A 17938-nucleotide genomic window follows, 5' to 3' on the forward strand; every position below is an offset into this window, starting at 1 on the left:
CACCCGTTTGTTCCCTAATCCACTCTGCTCTCTTCTTGTCTCTTAAGGTTACACCTACCATTTTTTTCTTTCCATTGGTCGCTGCGTCGTTCTCAATTTAAGCTGAACTCTTTTTGTAAGTCTCCAGGTTTCTGCTCCGTAGCTAAGTATCGGCAAGATACAGCTGTTATATGCCTTCCTCTTCAGGGATCGTGGCAATCTACCCGTCTTAATTTGAGAGTGCTTGCCAAATGTGCTCCACCCCATTCTTATTCTTCTAGTTACTTCAATCTCATGGTTCAGCTCCGCGGTTATTACCTGCCTTAAGTAGACATAGGCTTTTACAATTTGAAGTGCACTATTACCTATTTCGAAGCGCTGCTCTTCATCGAGGTTGTTCTACATTACTTTCGTTTTCTGCAGATTAATTTTAAGACCCACCTTTCTGCTCTCCTTGTATTACTCCGTAATTATGAGTTGAAACTTGTTCCCTGAGTTACTCAGCAATGGAATGTCATCGGTGAAGCGCAGGCTACTACGGTACTCTCCATTAACTCTTATACCTACCTGTTCCCATTCAAGGCTTCTGAAAACTTCCTGTAAGCACGCGGTAAATAGCATTGGGGAGATTGTGTCCCCCTGCCTTACACTCTTCTTGATTGGTATTCTGTTGCTTTCTTTAAGAAGCACTATGGTAGCAGTTGATCCCGTGTAGATTCCTTCAAGGATGTTTATATATACTTCATCGACGCCTTGATTCCGAAGTGTCTGCATGACGGCTGATATTTCTACTGAATCAAACGCCTTCTCGTAATCTATGGAGGCTATGTATAGTGGTTGGTTAAATTCTGAGCATTTCGCCATTACCTGATTGATAGTATGAATGTGGTCGATTGTTGAGTAGCCTGTTAGAAATCCTGCTTGTTCCTTTGGTTGATTGAATTCTAATGTTTTCTTTACTCTGTTAGAAATACCTTTGTAAATAGGTTGTATACTACAGAGAGCAATCTAATTGGCCTGTAATTTTTCAAGTCTTTGTCATCTCCTTTTTTATGTATTAAGATGATGTAAGCGTTCTTTGAAGACCCTGGTACTCTTCCCGTTAGGAGACACCTCGTAAACAGGGTGGCTAGTTTTTCTAACACCATCTGTCCTCCATCTTTCAGCATATTACAGTTACGAATATTCAAAATCAACAGGAGTCGTTGAGCCCCGTCAATAGTCGTTTGGTGCCTCGGTGTATTATACTGTGTTCGTTAAATGTAAATAAAACAGTTTCTGTACTAGCCGTCCTCCGTTCTCAGCTCCGTCACGCATTTCGTCGATCCTCAAGCAAGCTTGCAGACTTATTACTGGCTTCCTTAACTATAACGTTGCTGTATTCGCGCATGAGGGATATTTAAGCGAATCGGGGGGAGGATGCTCCTCTTCCTATTTCTTTCCGCACTCCTCACTCACATTCGCTTCCCTAAACCAGCTCCTTGCTATACTACAGTATAAAATCTATGCTGCTCTTGCCTATGCTAAACAGTGGTTTACCTACGTGACCCTGTGTGACCACGTGGGAAGACAACACGACAGCCTACGAGAGCCGGCGCCCCTAAAGTGCTTCGCTCTGAGACCGTTCATAAGAAGACACTTGCATGGGGTGACGTAAATGTCCGTGTTTTTGATGCTGATGTGCTTTTCTGTGGTGTTTACTTCCGTATAGAATGACGCTTAATTCGGCTTTAAGTTCCTTAAAGAATGACGCTAATAAATATTTTATTCTGGTCATTCTGTGTTCCGCTTCGCTGTCACAAACCATAGCACTTGCAACATCATCGATTAGATTGTAGTATTCTACAATTAAAACTTACTAGTAAAACCATATACATTAAAAAGCGCGCACTAAGCGGTATAAGTACCGACCAGGGACAGGGTATCACTATCAGTTTAAATTCCTAATGGTTAAGCGTAAGGCTCCCCCAGTTTTTGGGTTTCCTTCTAGGCAATTTCCGCAGAGAAGTGTATAATGCCCTTAGTCAGGCGAGTCAGAATTGGCGATGATGATTTCCAGCCCTATGGCTCACTCATCTTGCCACAACCCGCATTTTCAAATGGTTCATTGCGGGGCCTCGGGCAGCGCTAGAAAGCCAAAGTACGGCCCGCGCATATACTCGAAGCCCATAAATCATGTTGGAAAGGCGCGAAAATAGCTTTTTTGGGGTTTGGGGCTAAATGGAGAAAGAGGAAAGGGGAGCGTTAGGAAGGACGAAAAATGTGGCGAAAGCGCAGGCGCTCCCAATTGACGTCGATTGTGGGTCTCGTTTTCGTGTTTCGAAATGGATGCGCTGAATGGGTCCAAATGTCGTCATCCCGTCTTTCTTCTTCGAGTATCCCCGTTTTAATACTGCCAGCTAGTACCAACGAAGAAGCTTATCTTTTATTTATATTTGACAAAATAAGGGAAGGTAGGCTACGTTAGAGCCGGCTATCCCGAAATGAAAGCGCTCCTAGACTCTCTCAGTTCGAGCTCGGAGCGTGACCGAGATCAGAACGCGTGACTCCCGCGGATCGTCTGTTCGCAACAGACGGTGCATTAGCATGTTTTTTTTTTCTTCCGGCCTCCAATTTCTCTGATGAGTGGGTACAAGTTTTGGCTTGGTTCCACAGCGGGCAATGCATTGTTACAATTCCCGTCGGAGAGTGGTGGTGCCAATTCACACGTACCATTACTCCGCACTACGCCACCGACGCCATCGTCGTCATTGTCGAGATCGTCATCGTCGTCGCAGTAGTAGTAGTGGTGGTGGTTGGAGATTCTCAATGGAGTAATTGTAGTAGACGGAAGTCATACAGGTCACGGGATAAGTGGGACAGAACAAAACATAAAACTACATTGCGATGATGACGGTACCAGTACCGAAATTCATCATCACCGTCACCGTCACTATGCTTGAAATGACCACGATCATAATTTTAATCAAAGTAATGAACTGAAATGCTTATGTAGATAACAATATCTAAAATCATGACACAATTTTTACACCGGAAAATATCATCACCGCTGCAGCTTCTGTGTGTGACTGTTTTCACGACGTGAAAACTCGCAGTTTCATTTTATTATTATCTTGATAAGATTCAGACTCCGATGCTATGAAAGCAAAAGCAACAAGTTGTAAATTGCCGAACGTGCTGCCTACAGATGTGGCATTCGTCACTTCATATCAAGTTTGACACTCAGAATGAAAGAAAAAAATATCAGTGAAGAAAGGACAGAAGTATTTCAGTGGCGTTTCTCTGTGGTCCAGGTCTACTCGTCATCACTGTCTTCAGCCATGAAGACCTTGCGAAATTGATCTGACACGGCCTCGATGTCAAAGCTATGGACGATTGTCACGCTGCGCGTAATGTGAGGCAACTGTCCCTTGAGCCAAGCGTGCACCATCTGGCCTCTGGTGTAGTCCCCGTTTAGTTCGACATCGGAGGGTATGTCCAGCGAGCCACTCACGCTGCCGGGAACGAGCGCGGCCATCACCGCCAAGAAGTCACCGACACGGAAGCCACTTGGCGATTGATGTTTCATGCAGCACTCGATCGTATGGTTGTTGACGTCATGCAAGAACTTCGCTAGCTTTGTGTCTTGCGTGATGACCTCGTTGTAGACGTCCTGGATAAAAAAATTGGACAGCTAATAGTGCGAGGACAGGAACCGACAAAACTAGTTGCCCTTCTTTCTTTCCCTCCCCCTTCACCTTCCCCCTTTTTCCAACCACTTGTTATATTGTACTACACGTGGCTACGCTGTGCTTCGCCCCCTCCACCCCGTTGAAATTATGTTGTTCACGTGTGAGTGTGTGTGTGTGTGCGCGTGTGTGTGTGTGTGTGTGTGTGTGTGCGTGTGTGTGCGTGTGCGTGTGTGTGTGTGCGCGCGCGCGCGTGTGCGGGGCAAAGGACCTGTGCGTGTACAAACGCGCGCAGAGACTTATATAAAGGGCAATTGATGCCCCTTTCCTAGATATATTTTTTGCTACGACCCTGACTTCCATATACGTCTGCCTATACTTCAACACCAGTTTATGCATAGTACTTAATTGGAAAAAAATATACAGATACACAAAAAGCCACAGTTTCGCCACTAAGGCGCGCGAAGCGCTGCATTCGACAGCGAGGAATTAGAATATCACACGAAGAACTACAAACAGTTCAATTTTTCTGCCCGACGCTGCAGCACAAAGAACAACACTCCAAAAGAACGCATACGCATGCACAGGCATGGCCACTGACACAAGACAAGTGTGAACTAACAACTGTCATTGTTACGTGTTTGTATTTAAGAAACGCGCTCGAAATGTCCACAATGCGGAAGCCAACGCTGCTTGTTTGTTTTTTAAACCACGGTACATCTAATGACCTCACTGTGACTTCTGTCACGTGATGGCGTTTTACGTCAAGTGTGCGCCGTGTTCTTTTTTTTATCTTTTCTACATCATGAGTGGTGCAAAAGGGGGCCACATTATCGCCCGCTTTTCCAGGGCATTTCTAAATTTGAAAGCAAATGAAGAAGCGTTTCTGATATAAAATATGCTTAACCTGTTCCGACATCTGTGTACCGCGAAATGTAAATAGTACATATGAGTAGCTGCCTGTTATATTACCCAGCACAAGCATGGAGCGAGGCTGAAGTGGCTAGCGCAGCGGGCTGCGGAGTGACGGGTCACTGGTTCGAATCTCCACTATGTTGCTTAGGAGTTCTTAGGGGGAGAAGCTCCTTAAACCGTGAATCGCGCGCTCGGGATTGTTATAGTTGTAGGTAGCCACCTCTCGTTTCGTTCTTGGAGCGTGCGCTAGATATCGGTGCTTGTATATGATCAATATATGATGAAATGATACGAGATGGCGGTACTTGGAGTGATCACTATTTAGACAGACAGGCGGACGGACGGACGGACGGACGGGCGGGCGGACGGACGGACGGACGGACGGGGCTAGTGAATGAACGAACGGTTTACCGGTAAAGCCCTTCATAGCTTCGCCCCCCTTTTAATTCACTTCGTGGATATGCTGTGATTGTTTTCTACCGATTTAGCTTTCTTTATGTCTTTTGCATATATAAGTAGGTACATGTACATATATAGGTTACGACGGCGACGTGTCCACGTATTTGCTGTTGAAATAAAATGTCAACACTGTTGGTGCGTTGATCTGCTATGGATTCACATGGCGTCCCAAGTCACTATGGCATCAGGCGTTGATTTATCGATAGCACACTCATTGTTTACCTCACGATTTCCTTTCCTAAAGGCCGTCCCAAGCAACTGTACCACATCTCTCTCAAGTACCGAGTCTATTCATCGTTAGTATACCTGCTATCGCTCACCCAAGGCACCGCGCTTTGAAGTAAAGCCTCCCACACCACGACAGTCACGGGACAAGTGGATCTCTGCAGAACGACGCGAGCTGCTTCGGGGTCAGTGACGAAGTTGAACTCACCACCAACCCTCACGTTTCCCTGCCCTGCAATGGAAGACATTTGAAGAAACTCGCGTCAAGCGGCATCCACTGCACGCTGAAAGTTCACTAGAAAAAAAACTCATTGTGATTGATGAATAGTTGTTGCAATTGAGCTTGAAAAGTGGGCTATTTCGTTTTGTACTGAATAGATTTTACCATGCGAGGATAAAACAGTGACGAAGAAAGATGTGCACAGGAAGATCACTAGGTTTCTGCTGAAATTTAATTTCGACTGCGAAAAAAAACGAACAGGTAAAAACTACGAAAACTCTAAACAGATTGTTGAGTCACCATACATACATGATAAGCCATGCTTGCCAAGTATAGAGCATTGCATTGGTGTTGCCGCTTGCCGCGGGGTCCAACCATGCTAAGCCACCTGGGTGCGTCCGAGCAGTGTGGGTGAAGGGGGCGGGCGACTAAAGCCGACAAGAGATTAGGAAACTTTGTACGTAGGCATGTAGACAAGTGTGTGAATGCATGGAACATAAATTGCCTTCGGAAAATAACAGTTCATTTTCTTGCTAGGAATCACGCTCGGCACTGAGCTTACCATGTGTAGCTTTTCGTGTAATGGTGACGCGAGAATGTTTTGATCTGTTTTTTTTTCATTTCTGAATGTTACCCCATCATTTCTCATGTGTCCGAAGCAAAATTTTAGTTGACATCGATGGATTGTCCTGCGTTCATCTTCCTTCGTCAGTGTCGTATTCACGCTGGTTAATTGTCTTTAAGCAGAAAAGTCGGCTAGCGAAAGTGTGGCAATATTTACCGTCATAAGCGAATACATCAACAAACGTGATCACTTCTCAAAAGGTAACAGTCGATTCATTTAAAAAATCATCCCCGAGATTTGCTTGTGACTAAATGTATCAAGGAAAGTACAACCAAGCAGGAGCTAGTACCTCAGAACTTCATCCGGCTTTAGGCGGCTTTTCCGTCAGCCTCGCTAACAAGTTTGAACATAACACATAAAAAGCACTGTTCAAAGCCGTAGAAAAGTGCTTACAGGACAGGCAAATAATACAGACTTGGTAAAAAAGATGAATGAAACTAAATATCGAAAGCAAGGAAAAAAAGAATCACACTGCTTCGTATAGACCGCTAACCATTACATCGGAACTTTGCCGGTTGGCGATAAAGTCAGTAAAATTAAAAATAAAAACTTGGGCAAAACAAAACGATATCTTGGGAGATGTGACGTTTGGATTTCGAATTGAGGGAGGGGGTCGAGACGATAACCTGTTTGTTCCTGCTCAACGTATAGAAATATCTAAAATAGACGGCACCAAGCCAGGCCCTTGTACGTGGTTTTATCAGCTAATACTGCGACGTACAACGATGCTATTTTGGCAAGTTCACGGCGTTTGTTTATACAAATGGCCGTAGGTGAAGGCAGCACAAATTTTTTCAGTGAGATATACTGTAAATCACAGTTTTCATATGATTTCAAGGAATAAATTGCAAGAAAATGTCAGTATTTGCAAGGGGCTGAAACAAGGATGCCCTTTGTTCTCGCAGGTATTCATGCTGTACAAGGCTAGAATAGTGTAAGCACTGGAGTAGCAACATTGCTTGTAATCAGTCACACAAGCAGGGTGGCATGATGGACTGACCAGAAGCTTGAAAGATTTTTTTTATCCTTACCATGTCGTGTTATTTGCGGACAGCTGAAATTATTTAGTGACTGGCGGATATATGCGTAAAGGAAAGTATTCAGCGCAACAAAAAGTCAGTTTCACCCCAAAAGCAAGGCAATAAAAATGTTAGCAATAAACTTGTATGTTACACGTAGCAAGAGAAGTTCAAAATTTGAAGCGTGGCGCTTCAATTTTCGCAGGGGGCGCACGAGAAGGACAAACGCGCAATGATTTCGAACTAACAACTGTAAAAGCTCAGCACTTGAAGCGCACTGCTCAAACACAAAGAGCACTCAAAAGCAATACACACGTATAAATCACAGACTAAACGCGCCCTAACTGTCGCCGTAGTAATGTCGGCTATGCACAACAGAACGTTTTCGGGTATTTCTTGTATATTTATTTAGAACCGTTATTATTATATTATTATTATTATTATTATTATTATTATTATTATTATTATTATTATTATTATTATTATTATTATTATTATTATTATTATTATTATTATTATTATTATTATTATTATTATTATTATTAATATTCTGTCATTGCGAGTAGGCACAGGAAAGGGCCTTTTTTTTTCGTGTCTCTAGGGCACTTTACAAATTGAAAGACACTCCAGAAGCGCTGTTTTAAAGAATGCTCTTCACACCATCTCGTGAGTTAAGTCGTAGTAAATATTCTATAGCAACGAACATACTGAGTTTTCGCAACATTTCAATACGAAAGTGTTTTACGCTGGAACCACTAAGAATTCAGTAGCGCATTTACGTCATGGCAATGACGTCAACAAAATTCACGCAATTGGATCACAAAGATAAAAGTTTCTTTGCGGTTGTGGAACCTATGACCTTATATTCCCCGACAACATCAGCCGGGAACGTTATCCACTGCACCATGTTCACATGCTGCGGAGCATCTACAAATCTATTCATATTGCGATAGCAATTATATGGACACTCTCGGCTGGATTTCGCCGCCGGCGTCGGCGCCAACGTTGGCGTCGATGTCATGCACCGTATACCTATACGTATCTATATATATGAAAACGCAAGAAAGGAAAAAATCCAGAAGAAGACACTCCGACGCTTGCAATCGAACGTGGGGCCTCCGCACCGTAAATGCGATGCGTTAACCACTGAGCCACCGAAAGGTACCTCCTTCAACGTTCAAACGGCAAGCTATTTATATCTACCACTTACCACTGTTGGCGGGCATCTCGGGAGGAGGGGGAGAACTATCATGTTTTCAGCATTATCAGCAAGCTGGCACAGTGAGCATGCGGCGGCTCTCATCTCTCACGCGTACTTTGGCCCGCGGAGAGATCTCTCGCGCGCCCTTATTTCCCAGTGGAGAGGATACGTCTTGGCTGGCGTTTGGCTTGCACTGGGACAATTCTGTTGTAGTTACGGGGCGCACAAAGGTTACTTCAGTCGTTGCACAGCCTCCGTTCACGAAAAAGGTGCACTTTTCAGACACAGTGAAGTAACAACTGAGACGCTTATTCGCGTTCATCTGAACCTGTTAGTACGTTTCGTGTGTCATTCGTGCGTGAGCGACGCGGGGCACGTTTTGATCTGCTTGCCATTCTGCGCGTGACCTTTCCACTTGTTGCTATCGTGTTCATTGCTACGCCTTTGCGTAAAGCTGTGACTTTTTTTTTAAATCTCACACTTACCTTTCACAATGCGCGTGGTCGACGGTGAAGTAATGAATAATGGCCATGGTCAATGTTATTAGCTCTTGCAACGCGTCATTGCCCATGGCCATCCGTTTAATTAAGACCATTAACGAAAAGAACGTGCAATTTTTCAATACTATAGCACACCGCGAGATAGCGAACTTAACACAAGCGTTGCCCTCGATCATAGAAAGAATCCTGACCAAAAATAGTGCGGTGACGCACGCCCCTGCCTATCCTGGCTGCATGCAGCACCGCGGTTCAAGCTTACGCTCACCAGCACAAAATTGCGGTCGGGTGACAAAGTAGACAAGACGCGCGTAACGTTTCCCTTCAGTCCTGCCGTGGTGTTCAACCGTCACCCCCGGAAAATCTTTTCAGGCCTGCACCCAGCAATTTGACGTCATTTCCGGCCGGCCGACTCTCGGGGAAGCCGCAGCGGCAGCGAGCGCAGCGCGGGCGGCGGTGGTGACGGTTCGGCGGCGTGGTGTTGGTGGTGTTTCACGTTTGTTGCTTTCCGTTGTTGTTTTGCGGCAATTTCGTTTCCGTGCGTGATGCTGGAGTGATGCGACAATGCCGAATAAGTGTTGTGTACCCGGATGCACCGGCAACTACAAAACAGGAAAGAAGATACAAGTGTTTTCCTTCCCTAAAGACGCCGACGCTCTCAAACAATGGCTACGCGCCATTCCTAGGAAGGACTTCGTGCCGACTTCGTGCACTAAGGTAAGAATTTGAGATGCTCCTGTTCTTAGCTTGTCGTTGCTTGTTCGGGTAGAAATCACCTATGATGGGAAATACTTGAGCGTGTGGCCGCCGGGCCTCGCGAAGCGCTGACGCCAGCAGCGTTCGCAGCAAGGATGGTCAGCTGCGCTTTGTTCACTAACAGTGCCGTGGTGTCGTCCATTCTTGCAAGCTCTCGGTGGAAGCGCTTCGTGGAGTGCGGTGACATCACGCTCCCGTGTTTCCTTTCATGTTGCTTGTACCGCTTAGCGCAGCGCTTTTATTTAGATGCTTGCGAAACGTAGGTAGACTTTGTTTTAGCTACACGGACTGTAAACGCGGTCATGCAAACGGGAGCGCATTTTTTTCTTTTGAGAAGTGGCGTCTCAGACGTTCTTGAAACGTTTTTGCAGGTGTGCGCGAATCATTTCGACGCTTCATGCATTGAGAAGACGACATCGTAGACGGATCCAAGGACAGGGAGAGTTATTGAAGTTGCACTCCCAGTACCACGGTTGCGTCCTGGATCTGTCCCAACGGTATTTTCCGGCTGTCCGTCCTACCTATCAGTACGAGACCAGAGCACGAGAGAAACCCCTGACGCCAAGAGGAGCCGACAAGAAGCCTCCCAACTCGCCCGTGCTGTAGAAGAGTCGCTGGCGTCATATGAAGCGGAACAAAAACGAGACCGGTTTTCGTCCCTCGAAGAACTAAGGGCTCGCCTGCAAGGGGTGTCAGTGTCTCCAAAGTGGACTGTGATTCATAAAGAAGAGTGCTCCATGTTTTTGAACATTATCGACTATCGTGAACCTTGTTTGAATGCGTCATTGACCGTGTTTGCAAACCTTGAAGTCTTTGCCTGCTATCAAGGTTCACCAATCAAGAACCTTGGTAGCGCTGTTGTACCAGACTCAGTTCAAAAAGTAAGTTCCTTGTTGGAAATTTTGAACAACCTGTCGATGCTGTCTGAGGAGCGCTGCACTTATTGCCACCTGGCTCAAGCAATACATTCCCTTGTTTGAGCCTTGTTTCCAGTTTTGTATCTCTTTACAAGTTGTTAGCTTTTAAAGGTGCTGTACTTTTTTCTTTTTTTTAACTCGAACTGCCTCGGTGCCCACTGTAGCAGTTGTACAGTCCGTTTTGGTACCTAAGCTGTGTACACTTTCCTTGTGCACTCTGTGTACAGACATGTTGTGCACTGTGATTTGTTTTTTTCTTAGATTTTTGTTTGATTTTTTCCCTAGGACATGCACCTACCTGTGGCAGTACAATTACTTTTCTTTCTGTCATTTATCATGCGGTGGACCACAATTTAGTCACCAGTGTTCTTTTGTATTGTATTTTTTGGCAAGTGTTTGAACCTGATACCTTGTGTTGCTACTGCTACTATGATAAACGAATGGTATGTTTTCCTCTAACCTACAATTTAAATGAAAGTGTGCTTTTTCTGTTCCAAAGCTCGGGGATGTTTTTGCTGTTACAATCTGTTTTGTTTTCTGAGTTTTATGTGGCAAGATATTGTGTTTTGTACTTTTGGCATATTTTCAGCATTAAGGGCAACATCTTGTGTTGCCTGTTCTCTGCCTGGACCGAGAACAATGTGCACTGTGATATTTGTACAGACGGCGTCTGGCTGTGATAAATAAATACGCATTATTCCATTCACGATATTATTTCTTGATACCTTGATAAGTTCCCCCGCAACGGTGGCTCAGTGGCTAAGGCGTAGCGCTGCTGAGCACTAGGGCGCAGTTTCGATACCCGGCTGCGGCGGCCGCATTTCTGATGGAGGCGAAAAGCAAAAACGCCCGTGTGTACGAGATTTCGGCACACAATAAAGATTCCCAGGTAGTAAAACTTGATCCTGAGCTCTCCCCTACGGCGCGCTTCATCGCCTGCGTTGCGTCGGCGCGTTAAACCATACAATCAATGGATACCTTGATAAATCGTGCGGACATGGTGTCAAGGAACCTCGCCCGAGTCGGTAGGCGTGAAGGGCGCTCGCGGCTGGCGCAGCCACCCAGCGAAGGGCGGCCGGCCGGCCGGCGCGATGTGACGTCGTCGACGTCACGTCACGTGACGCGCAGGCCTGAAAAGCTTCCGGGGGTGACGGTTCAACTCATTAACACGCGTCGGCATGACGACCTTAGCTGAAGTTTTGCGTCCAGTCAGCGACGCTCTTCTGGTGGTCACACCGCTTTCCGGTTAAGCTCTCAACGTTCACTGCTACAGTTACTACAAGGCTTTTTTATTGATCGAGGATGTTGGTCGGTAGAATAGATGTGCACCACCACGCGTCAACATGTGTGCAACATGTAAAACGCAAATAGACATTGTGTAAGCTGTTTTAAATATTTCTGTAAGGAAATGTTTTTCTTACATGTACACTGATTTCTATATTAGAGCAATCAACCTTGTTTTTTTTATATATCTGTACCACTTAAGGTAAATGGTATATATAAATAGCTCACTGTTAGGTTGCTGTCCTACGCATGGTGCATGCTAGATTGGGCTGACAAAACGCGACCAGTAGCAGGCTTCAATCCCCGGTCGCGCATTTCGGGAATGTTTTCTCCTAGTTCATTTTTCTAGACAACTTTCACTCATATGCCCGTACATGTACGGGACATAACCGCGACACCGATAAAAAAGGTCCACTGGCAGTGTCCATATAATTGCTATCGCCATCAGTTGTAGATTGATAGCATTCAATAATTCCTATGATTAGGCGGTATTGAAACAAACTCGTGAAATACCGAGAATAACAAATACAAGTACCTCGTAGTATGGCTAAATTAGAGTTGCATGTATAGAGGGGAGGGGGGGTTCAAGAAAGAACGTCGGCAGAGCAGGAAATCACCAAACCTCAATAATGAAACGTAGAACATTATGGAGATAGATTAAGTTCGAGGCGTTTCGAGGTCCGTGGAAAGGTGTCATGGTTTTGAGGCTTACATTTGGGAGCAAAGTGGTGAGCATGAGTTCAGAGGTGCAATAAGGAATCAATGGGAGTCAGAAGACTATAGGAGGCGCTGTGTTGCGCTCATGACAAGACCACAAATGAGGTTGTAATGGACAATAGGGGAAGGGAGAGCCTTTACGAGAGGAAAGTTCAGAGCGAAACGGGTCAGGAGCAACACTGTCAAATTGAGGGTGCCACTTCATTGTTTCCACTTGAAAGCATGCTGTAATTGACGGATGTGCGCGAATGATCAGCTCTGACAGACAATCGTGGTAAGGTCATCATTCAATATTTCACCACCGAACAAGAACATCCCGAAAGGAAACTGGGAGATATAAAGGTGTAATTGTACAGCGTGCAAAGTTTGTCACTATGGCTCAGTGATTAGCGTGCCGCGTCCACCCCCGGTGGATTTGAATTCCGATGATGAAATTCTTTTCTGTGTGATCTGCTCGAGCGCCTGTGTGATCTGCTCGTGCGCATTTTTGACATCAGTTTCCTGGCGGAAATGCATCATTACAGTCTTCGTGGACTCGTGCATAAAACAGTATATACTGGTAAAAGTGCCTCTGAATGACTACATACAGGGCGAAAACGAAATGAGGATGGGGGTATTTTGAGATAAATCGAGGAGAAACGCTATACTGTTTGATAAATTGACGGGTTGTCTTAGAACACGGAGTTATAAAGTGAGATTGGGTATAGGTGAAGAATCATGTCCATGCTTTTGCGAAGTGAATAATGTTGTCCCTGTTTATTAATGTTCTGGAGTGTGCATTCGGGTGGTAGGGTCCCGTCAGGCAGAGCACATCTCCCTTTTGCCAATCTATCCTAGACACATTTTGTCTGAAATGAAGCGCTGATTTGGTTTGATTTGATCTAAACACAGAGCACGTTCTCATTAACTGTGGAGATATCCACCCAGGTCTGCGTTCGGGCACAAAGCTGTCAGTTTTCGTTTTTAGGGACAACAATGGAAAGCTGAACTTGCCCAGTTTAGTAATAGGAGAATTTTGCAGTATCGGTGGCACAAAACTAGAGTAAAAGAACAAAAATGGCGGGAAAATAAAGAACGTTTTGCAATAATTCACATAAAAAACAGCGCCAATAACGAGGTACAAGAAAAAAAGGAGACAGACAGTGGTACTGTCTTACAACGACAATTATTTGCTGGAACCACGTAATATATACTTGAGCAGTATCAGACAAATACTAGAAATGACAAATAAAAAAAGAATTCACCAAACAACCGAGTAATCATCATGATCACACGCGCCATGAACATCACGTGTGCCAAAGTTCTGAAGAAAATCTATTTTTTTTTTATGATAGAGCAATCGAAGGCCTGCTTAAACATGCACTGCCTTCTTGTCCCTCATTATTGGCGCTGTTTTTTATGTGAATCATGTCGTACCAACTCGCCCAAGCGACTACGTTTTACAACAAGGGGCATTGCTGTGAACATACGGTTTTGTTCCACAGTTATATTAATATATAGAGAGTTGACAAAGTATCAGGGCACCTTAAACAGAAAACGAGAAAATAATTTTTGTGTGGTCGGGCCAAGTGTAGGTACCCTACTTAACGCCCCGTCACGAAAGGGACGCTCAAAGCATCCATCCCTTCATCCAGTGGTGCCACTCGAGATTACTTTCGAAACATATTGAGCATTTGAAACCTATTGATTAACGCCTGCAACTAGCACCGGTCTTTCGATAATGCGTGATTGCTGACCGAATGCGACTGAAGGCCAGCGATCTTCCTACTGGCTTCCGACTGGTTCTGGTCGCTAAGCAGAATTCTCGTCCCCTCGCGTTGCAATTGTACCGTAAGCAAAGCTTACGTCACTTATCTGTGCATCTAGTTGGGTCAGATACTTTTTACTGCAATCACGTGACTCGGAAATTTATCAGGAAGCGAATGAGCTTAGGCGGCCGCTATTCGACTCCAGAGGCCATTTGAAACAATGCGTCCCAAATCGTTTCAAAAGTCGCTTGGAAACTAACTTAGTAGAGAAACTTGTGCGGGTCGCAGGTGTGCATGAGCCTATAAGATATAGAGACTGGTGGTTTACCATAAAGGTTGCCTCCCATTATGAATATTTGCTCAACGTCATCCGTCAGTTCTGGATCCATGAGCATAGCGATGGCCAAGTTGGTTAGGGGTCCTATCATGAGGAGGGTGAGCTCCTTGGGCCGCTGCCTGATCATGTCCCTCATGACCACGGGCGCCATCTTGTTGGGCACCGACTTCAGCACGGCCATCGGGTACTTGTCGCTAACGCCACCGAAGCTGTCTGGCCCAAAGTAGAACTTCTCCGTTACCAGCTGCTGAGCGATGGGCCGGTCCGCGCCTTTGTAGACCGGCATCTTTGCGGGAACAATCATGCAGTATATTGAGATGAAACGTTTAGATGCCTCCTCAAACACAACAATATATCGTTGGTATTACGCGAGTGAGGAAAAAATATTGTCACGTGATGACACCAACAGAATGTCACATATCACCAAAGTTTGCGACGTCGTATCGACGTCACTATCGTTTCGAATAAAACCGAACGAAGCAGCTTGGGGCATTAGCAGCTCTTATCTAATTCCCCTGAGCGCACAGGAACTATAATAGAAATCACAAAATAGCAAAATTACGTCATCTCCCGCTAACAGAAACCATGTGTAGGCGCGAAACAGTGGGCGCTAGCGCTTACACTGGCAGCGACGTTGACACTGGCGTTCATCGCGGCGTTGCGCTGGAGAAAAACCTGATGATGATGATGATGATGATTTGTGGGATTTAACGTCCCGAAACCACCATATGATTATGAGAGACGCCGTAGTGGAGATCTCCGGAAATTTTGACCACCTAGGGTTCTTTAACGTGCACCCAAATCTGAGCACACGGGCCTACATTTCCGCCTCCATCGGAAATGCAGCCGCCGCAGCCGGGATTCGATCCCGCGACGTGCGGGTCAGCAGCCGAGTACCTTAGTCACTAGATCACCGCGGCAGGGGCTGGAGAAAAACCTGGGGTGGTGCAAGCGCAGTGATGGACATCGTGTAGTCATCGCCCAGGAGCATACCAATTTGTCGCTGCTCCTGGGCGATGAGAGAAAGAAGACTTCGATCGGTGACGGAGACCAACAGTCTTCTTTAGTTAACCCACACGCTGCGAATTTTTATTGTTCCACAACCCACAACAAAAAAAAATCGTAGCACATCTACGGAGTGAATGATTATGAGTGGGACGAAGCGTCCGTCCGTCGATCGGACACGAATACCAACAGTCCTCTTTAGCTAACCACACGCTGCGAATTTTTATTGTTCTACAACCCACAACAAAAAATCACAGCATATCCAAGGAGTGAATGATGATTAGTGGGGTGAAGCGTCCATCAGACCGTCCACGCTTCCGTCCGTCTGTTCGTTCGTGCGTCCGTCGGTCTGTGCATCCGTCCGTGCGTCCGTACGTCCATGTGCCTGTTCATGCTTCCGTCTGTCGGTGCGTTCGTGCGTCCGTCCGTCTGCCCGTCCGTGCATCTTTCTTTCTAGCCATCCATCCGTCTATCCATCCGTCCACCTAGTGAACACTCCAAGTACCGCCATCTTGCATATTTTTATCATATATTCATCGTATAGAAGTACCCTCATCCAGCGGACATTCCGAAGACTAAAGGAGAGGTGGCTACCTACTACTACTACTACTACTACTGCTACTACTACTACTACTACTACTACTACTACTACTACTACTACTACTACTACTTCATACATCGCGGATGCACGACCTACGCCATAAGAAGCTTCGCCCCTAAAATTAAAGTGCCCCCTAGCGTAGGTATAACATTTTCTTTTGCTTGTTCATCATAAAACTACACGGACGCCATCTATTGTATAACATCTCCATTGGTTAATTCCACCAACAACTATCACTTAGCGGTGAATCCTGGAACGAGGTGGCTACGTACTACATACATCTGGGACGACCGACCGACGCCCTAAAGAGTTTCGCCCGTAGAATCTCCAACAGCCGCTGCCTTGCAATATGATCAAGTCCCTATATATACGGGGCGACCAGTGAATGGTCGTGCAGCGCGAACAGTTGGGCTTTACTGCGATATCAGTTATATAAACACTCTCGCCTGAATCTTGCTGCCGGTGTCGACGTCGACGTGGGCGTCGCCGTCACTCAACGTATCTAAATATATGACAATGCAAGAGAGAAAAAAGGGGCAGATCTCACGTGCAGTGTGAATCGATGTGAAGCACGAATGAGGACGGTTGATATGTTACTTTAAAACCAGCACAACGCTACGAGGCGCACGTCAATTATGCTATACATGACTTCCATGTCATGATTATTATGTTTGAACGTGTGATTGACTTTCGTCATCTATGCACGTCACGTGATACAAAATTTTGTATATGTGGAGCCAGCGAAACGACCGCAAGCGCGATATGAGCGTAGCATGTCGTCATGTGTTACATGACACGCATATCATGATCATTATGTTTGGACATGTAATTTACCTTCGTCGTCAATTCACGTCCCGTCATACTGAAATTTGGTATATGTCAAGCTAGCTAAACAGCCAAGGGTGTATCATGAGCGCGGCATTTATTCATGTTGTTACATGACACGCATGTCATGATTATCATGTTTGAACACGTCATTTATCTTCATCGCCCGCTCACGTCACGTAATACCAAATTCGATATATTTGAAGCTAGCGAAACGGCCACGAGCACATCATGAGCGTAGCATGGAGTCATGTTTTTACATGACACGCATCTCGTGATTATCATGTTTGCACAAGTCACATACCTTCGTCATCCATTCACGTCCCGTAATTTCAAACTTGGTATATGTGAAGCAAGTGAAACAGCCGCGATCTTATCATGCGTGTGGCATAAGTCATGTTTTTACATGACATGCATTTCATGATTATTTTGTTTAGACGTGTCTTTTGCCTTCATCGTCCATTCGTGTCACGTAATATCAAATCTGGTATATGTTAGGCTATCGAAACAGTGGCGAGCGCATCATGAGTGTGGCATGGAGTCATGTTCTTACATGACACGGATGTCATGATTTCAATTTAGTGCCTGTTGCATCTGCTCGCCATGCAGTCATGTCATAATACCATACTCATTTTGAGACATGTCGTGTGAAGGAAACCACCGCAAGAGAAGCAAGAGCATGAAATGTAAATCATGACATTCATGACATACACGTCATAATTTTTACTTGTCAATTATGGTCGTCATACAGTCATGTTTTGCTATACTAATTTTGGTATGAATACCAATATCGAAACGGTCAGAAGAGCTACAAGTCGTAGGCGGCCAGATAGCTAGATACGCTCTAAATCACCGATGTTCGCTAATAAAGACCTCGCATTAAAAAAATCATCCAGATATAGACACCGGCACGCGGAATCGAACTTGGGTCCACAAAATC

The 17938-nt window shown here is 45.3% G+C and overlaps 1 protein-coding gene across 1 annotated transcript; it reads right to left on the reverse strand.

Annotated features, from left to right (window-relative positions):
* Nucleotides 1–3102: 3102 nt before the first annotated feature.
* LOC119172907 (nucleoside hydrolase) lies at nucleotides 3103–14853 on the reverse strand. The gene is made up of 3 exons (XM_037424049.2): nucleotides 14559–14853; nucleotides 5342–5478; nucleotides 3103–3631 (listed from the first exon to the last, which is right to left on the reverse strand). The coding sequence occupies exons 1-3, from the start codon at nucleotides 14851–14853 to the stop codon at nucleotides 3275–3277; spliced, it is 789 nt and encodes a 262-aa protein (XP_037279946.2). The 3' UTR covers nucleotides 3103–3274.
* Nucleotides 14854–17938: the final 3085 nt, after the last annotated feature.

The sequence above is a fragment of the Rhipicephalus microplus genome, chromosome 4 (assembly GCF_043290135.1).
Source record: "Rhipicephalus microplus isolate Deutch F79 chromosome 4, USDA_Rmic, whole genome shotgun sequence".
Taxonomy (NCBI): domain Eukaryota; kingdom Metazoa; phylum Arthropoda; class Arachnida; order Ixodida; family Ixodidae; genus Rhipicephalus; species Rhipicephalus microplus.

Excerpts from the sequence above, each read along its gene's own strand:
- LOC119172907 (XM_037424049.2), bottom strand. The coding sequence starts at position 14,853 with ATGCCGGTCTACAAAGGCGCGGACCGGCCCATCGCTCAGCAGCTGGTA. Across the intron at positions 5,479-14,558 it reads AATGGGAGGCAACCTTTATG|GGCAGGGAAACGTGAGGGTT; the intron begins GTAAACCACCAG and ends CTTCCATTGCAG. Across the intron at positions 3,632-5,341 it reads TTCAAAGCGCGGTGCCTTGG|GACGTCTACAACGAGGTCAT; the intron begins GTGAGCGATAGC and ends TTTTTTATCCAG.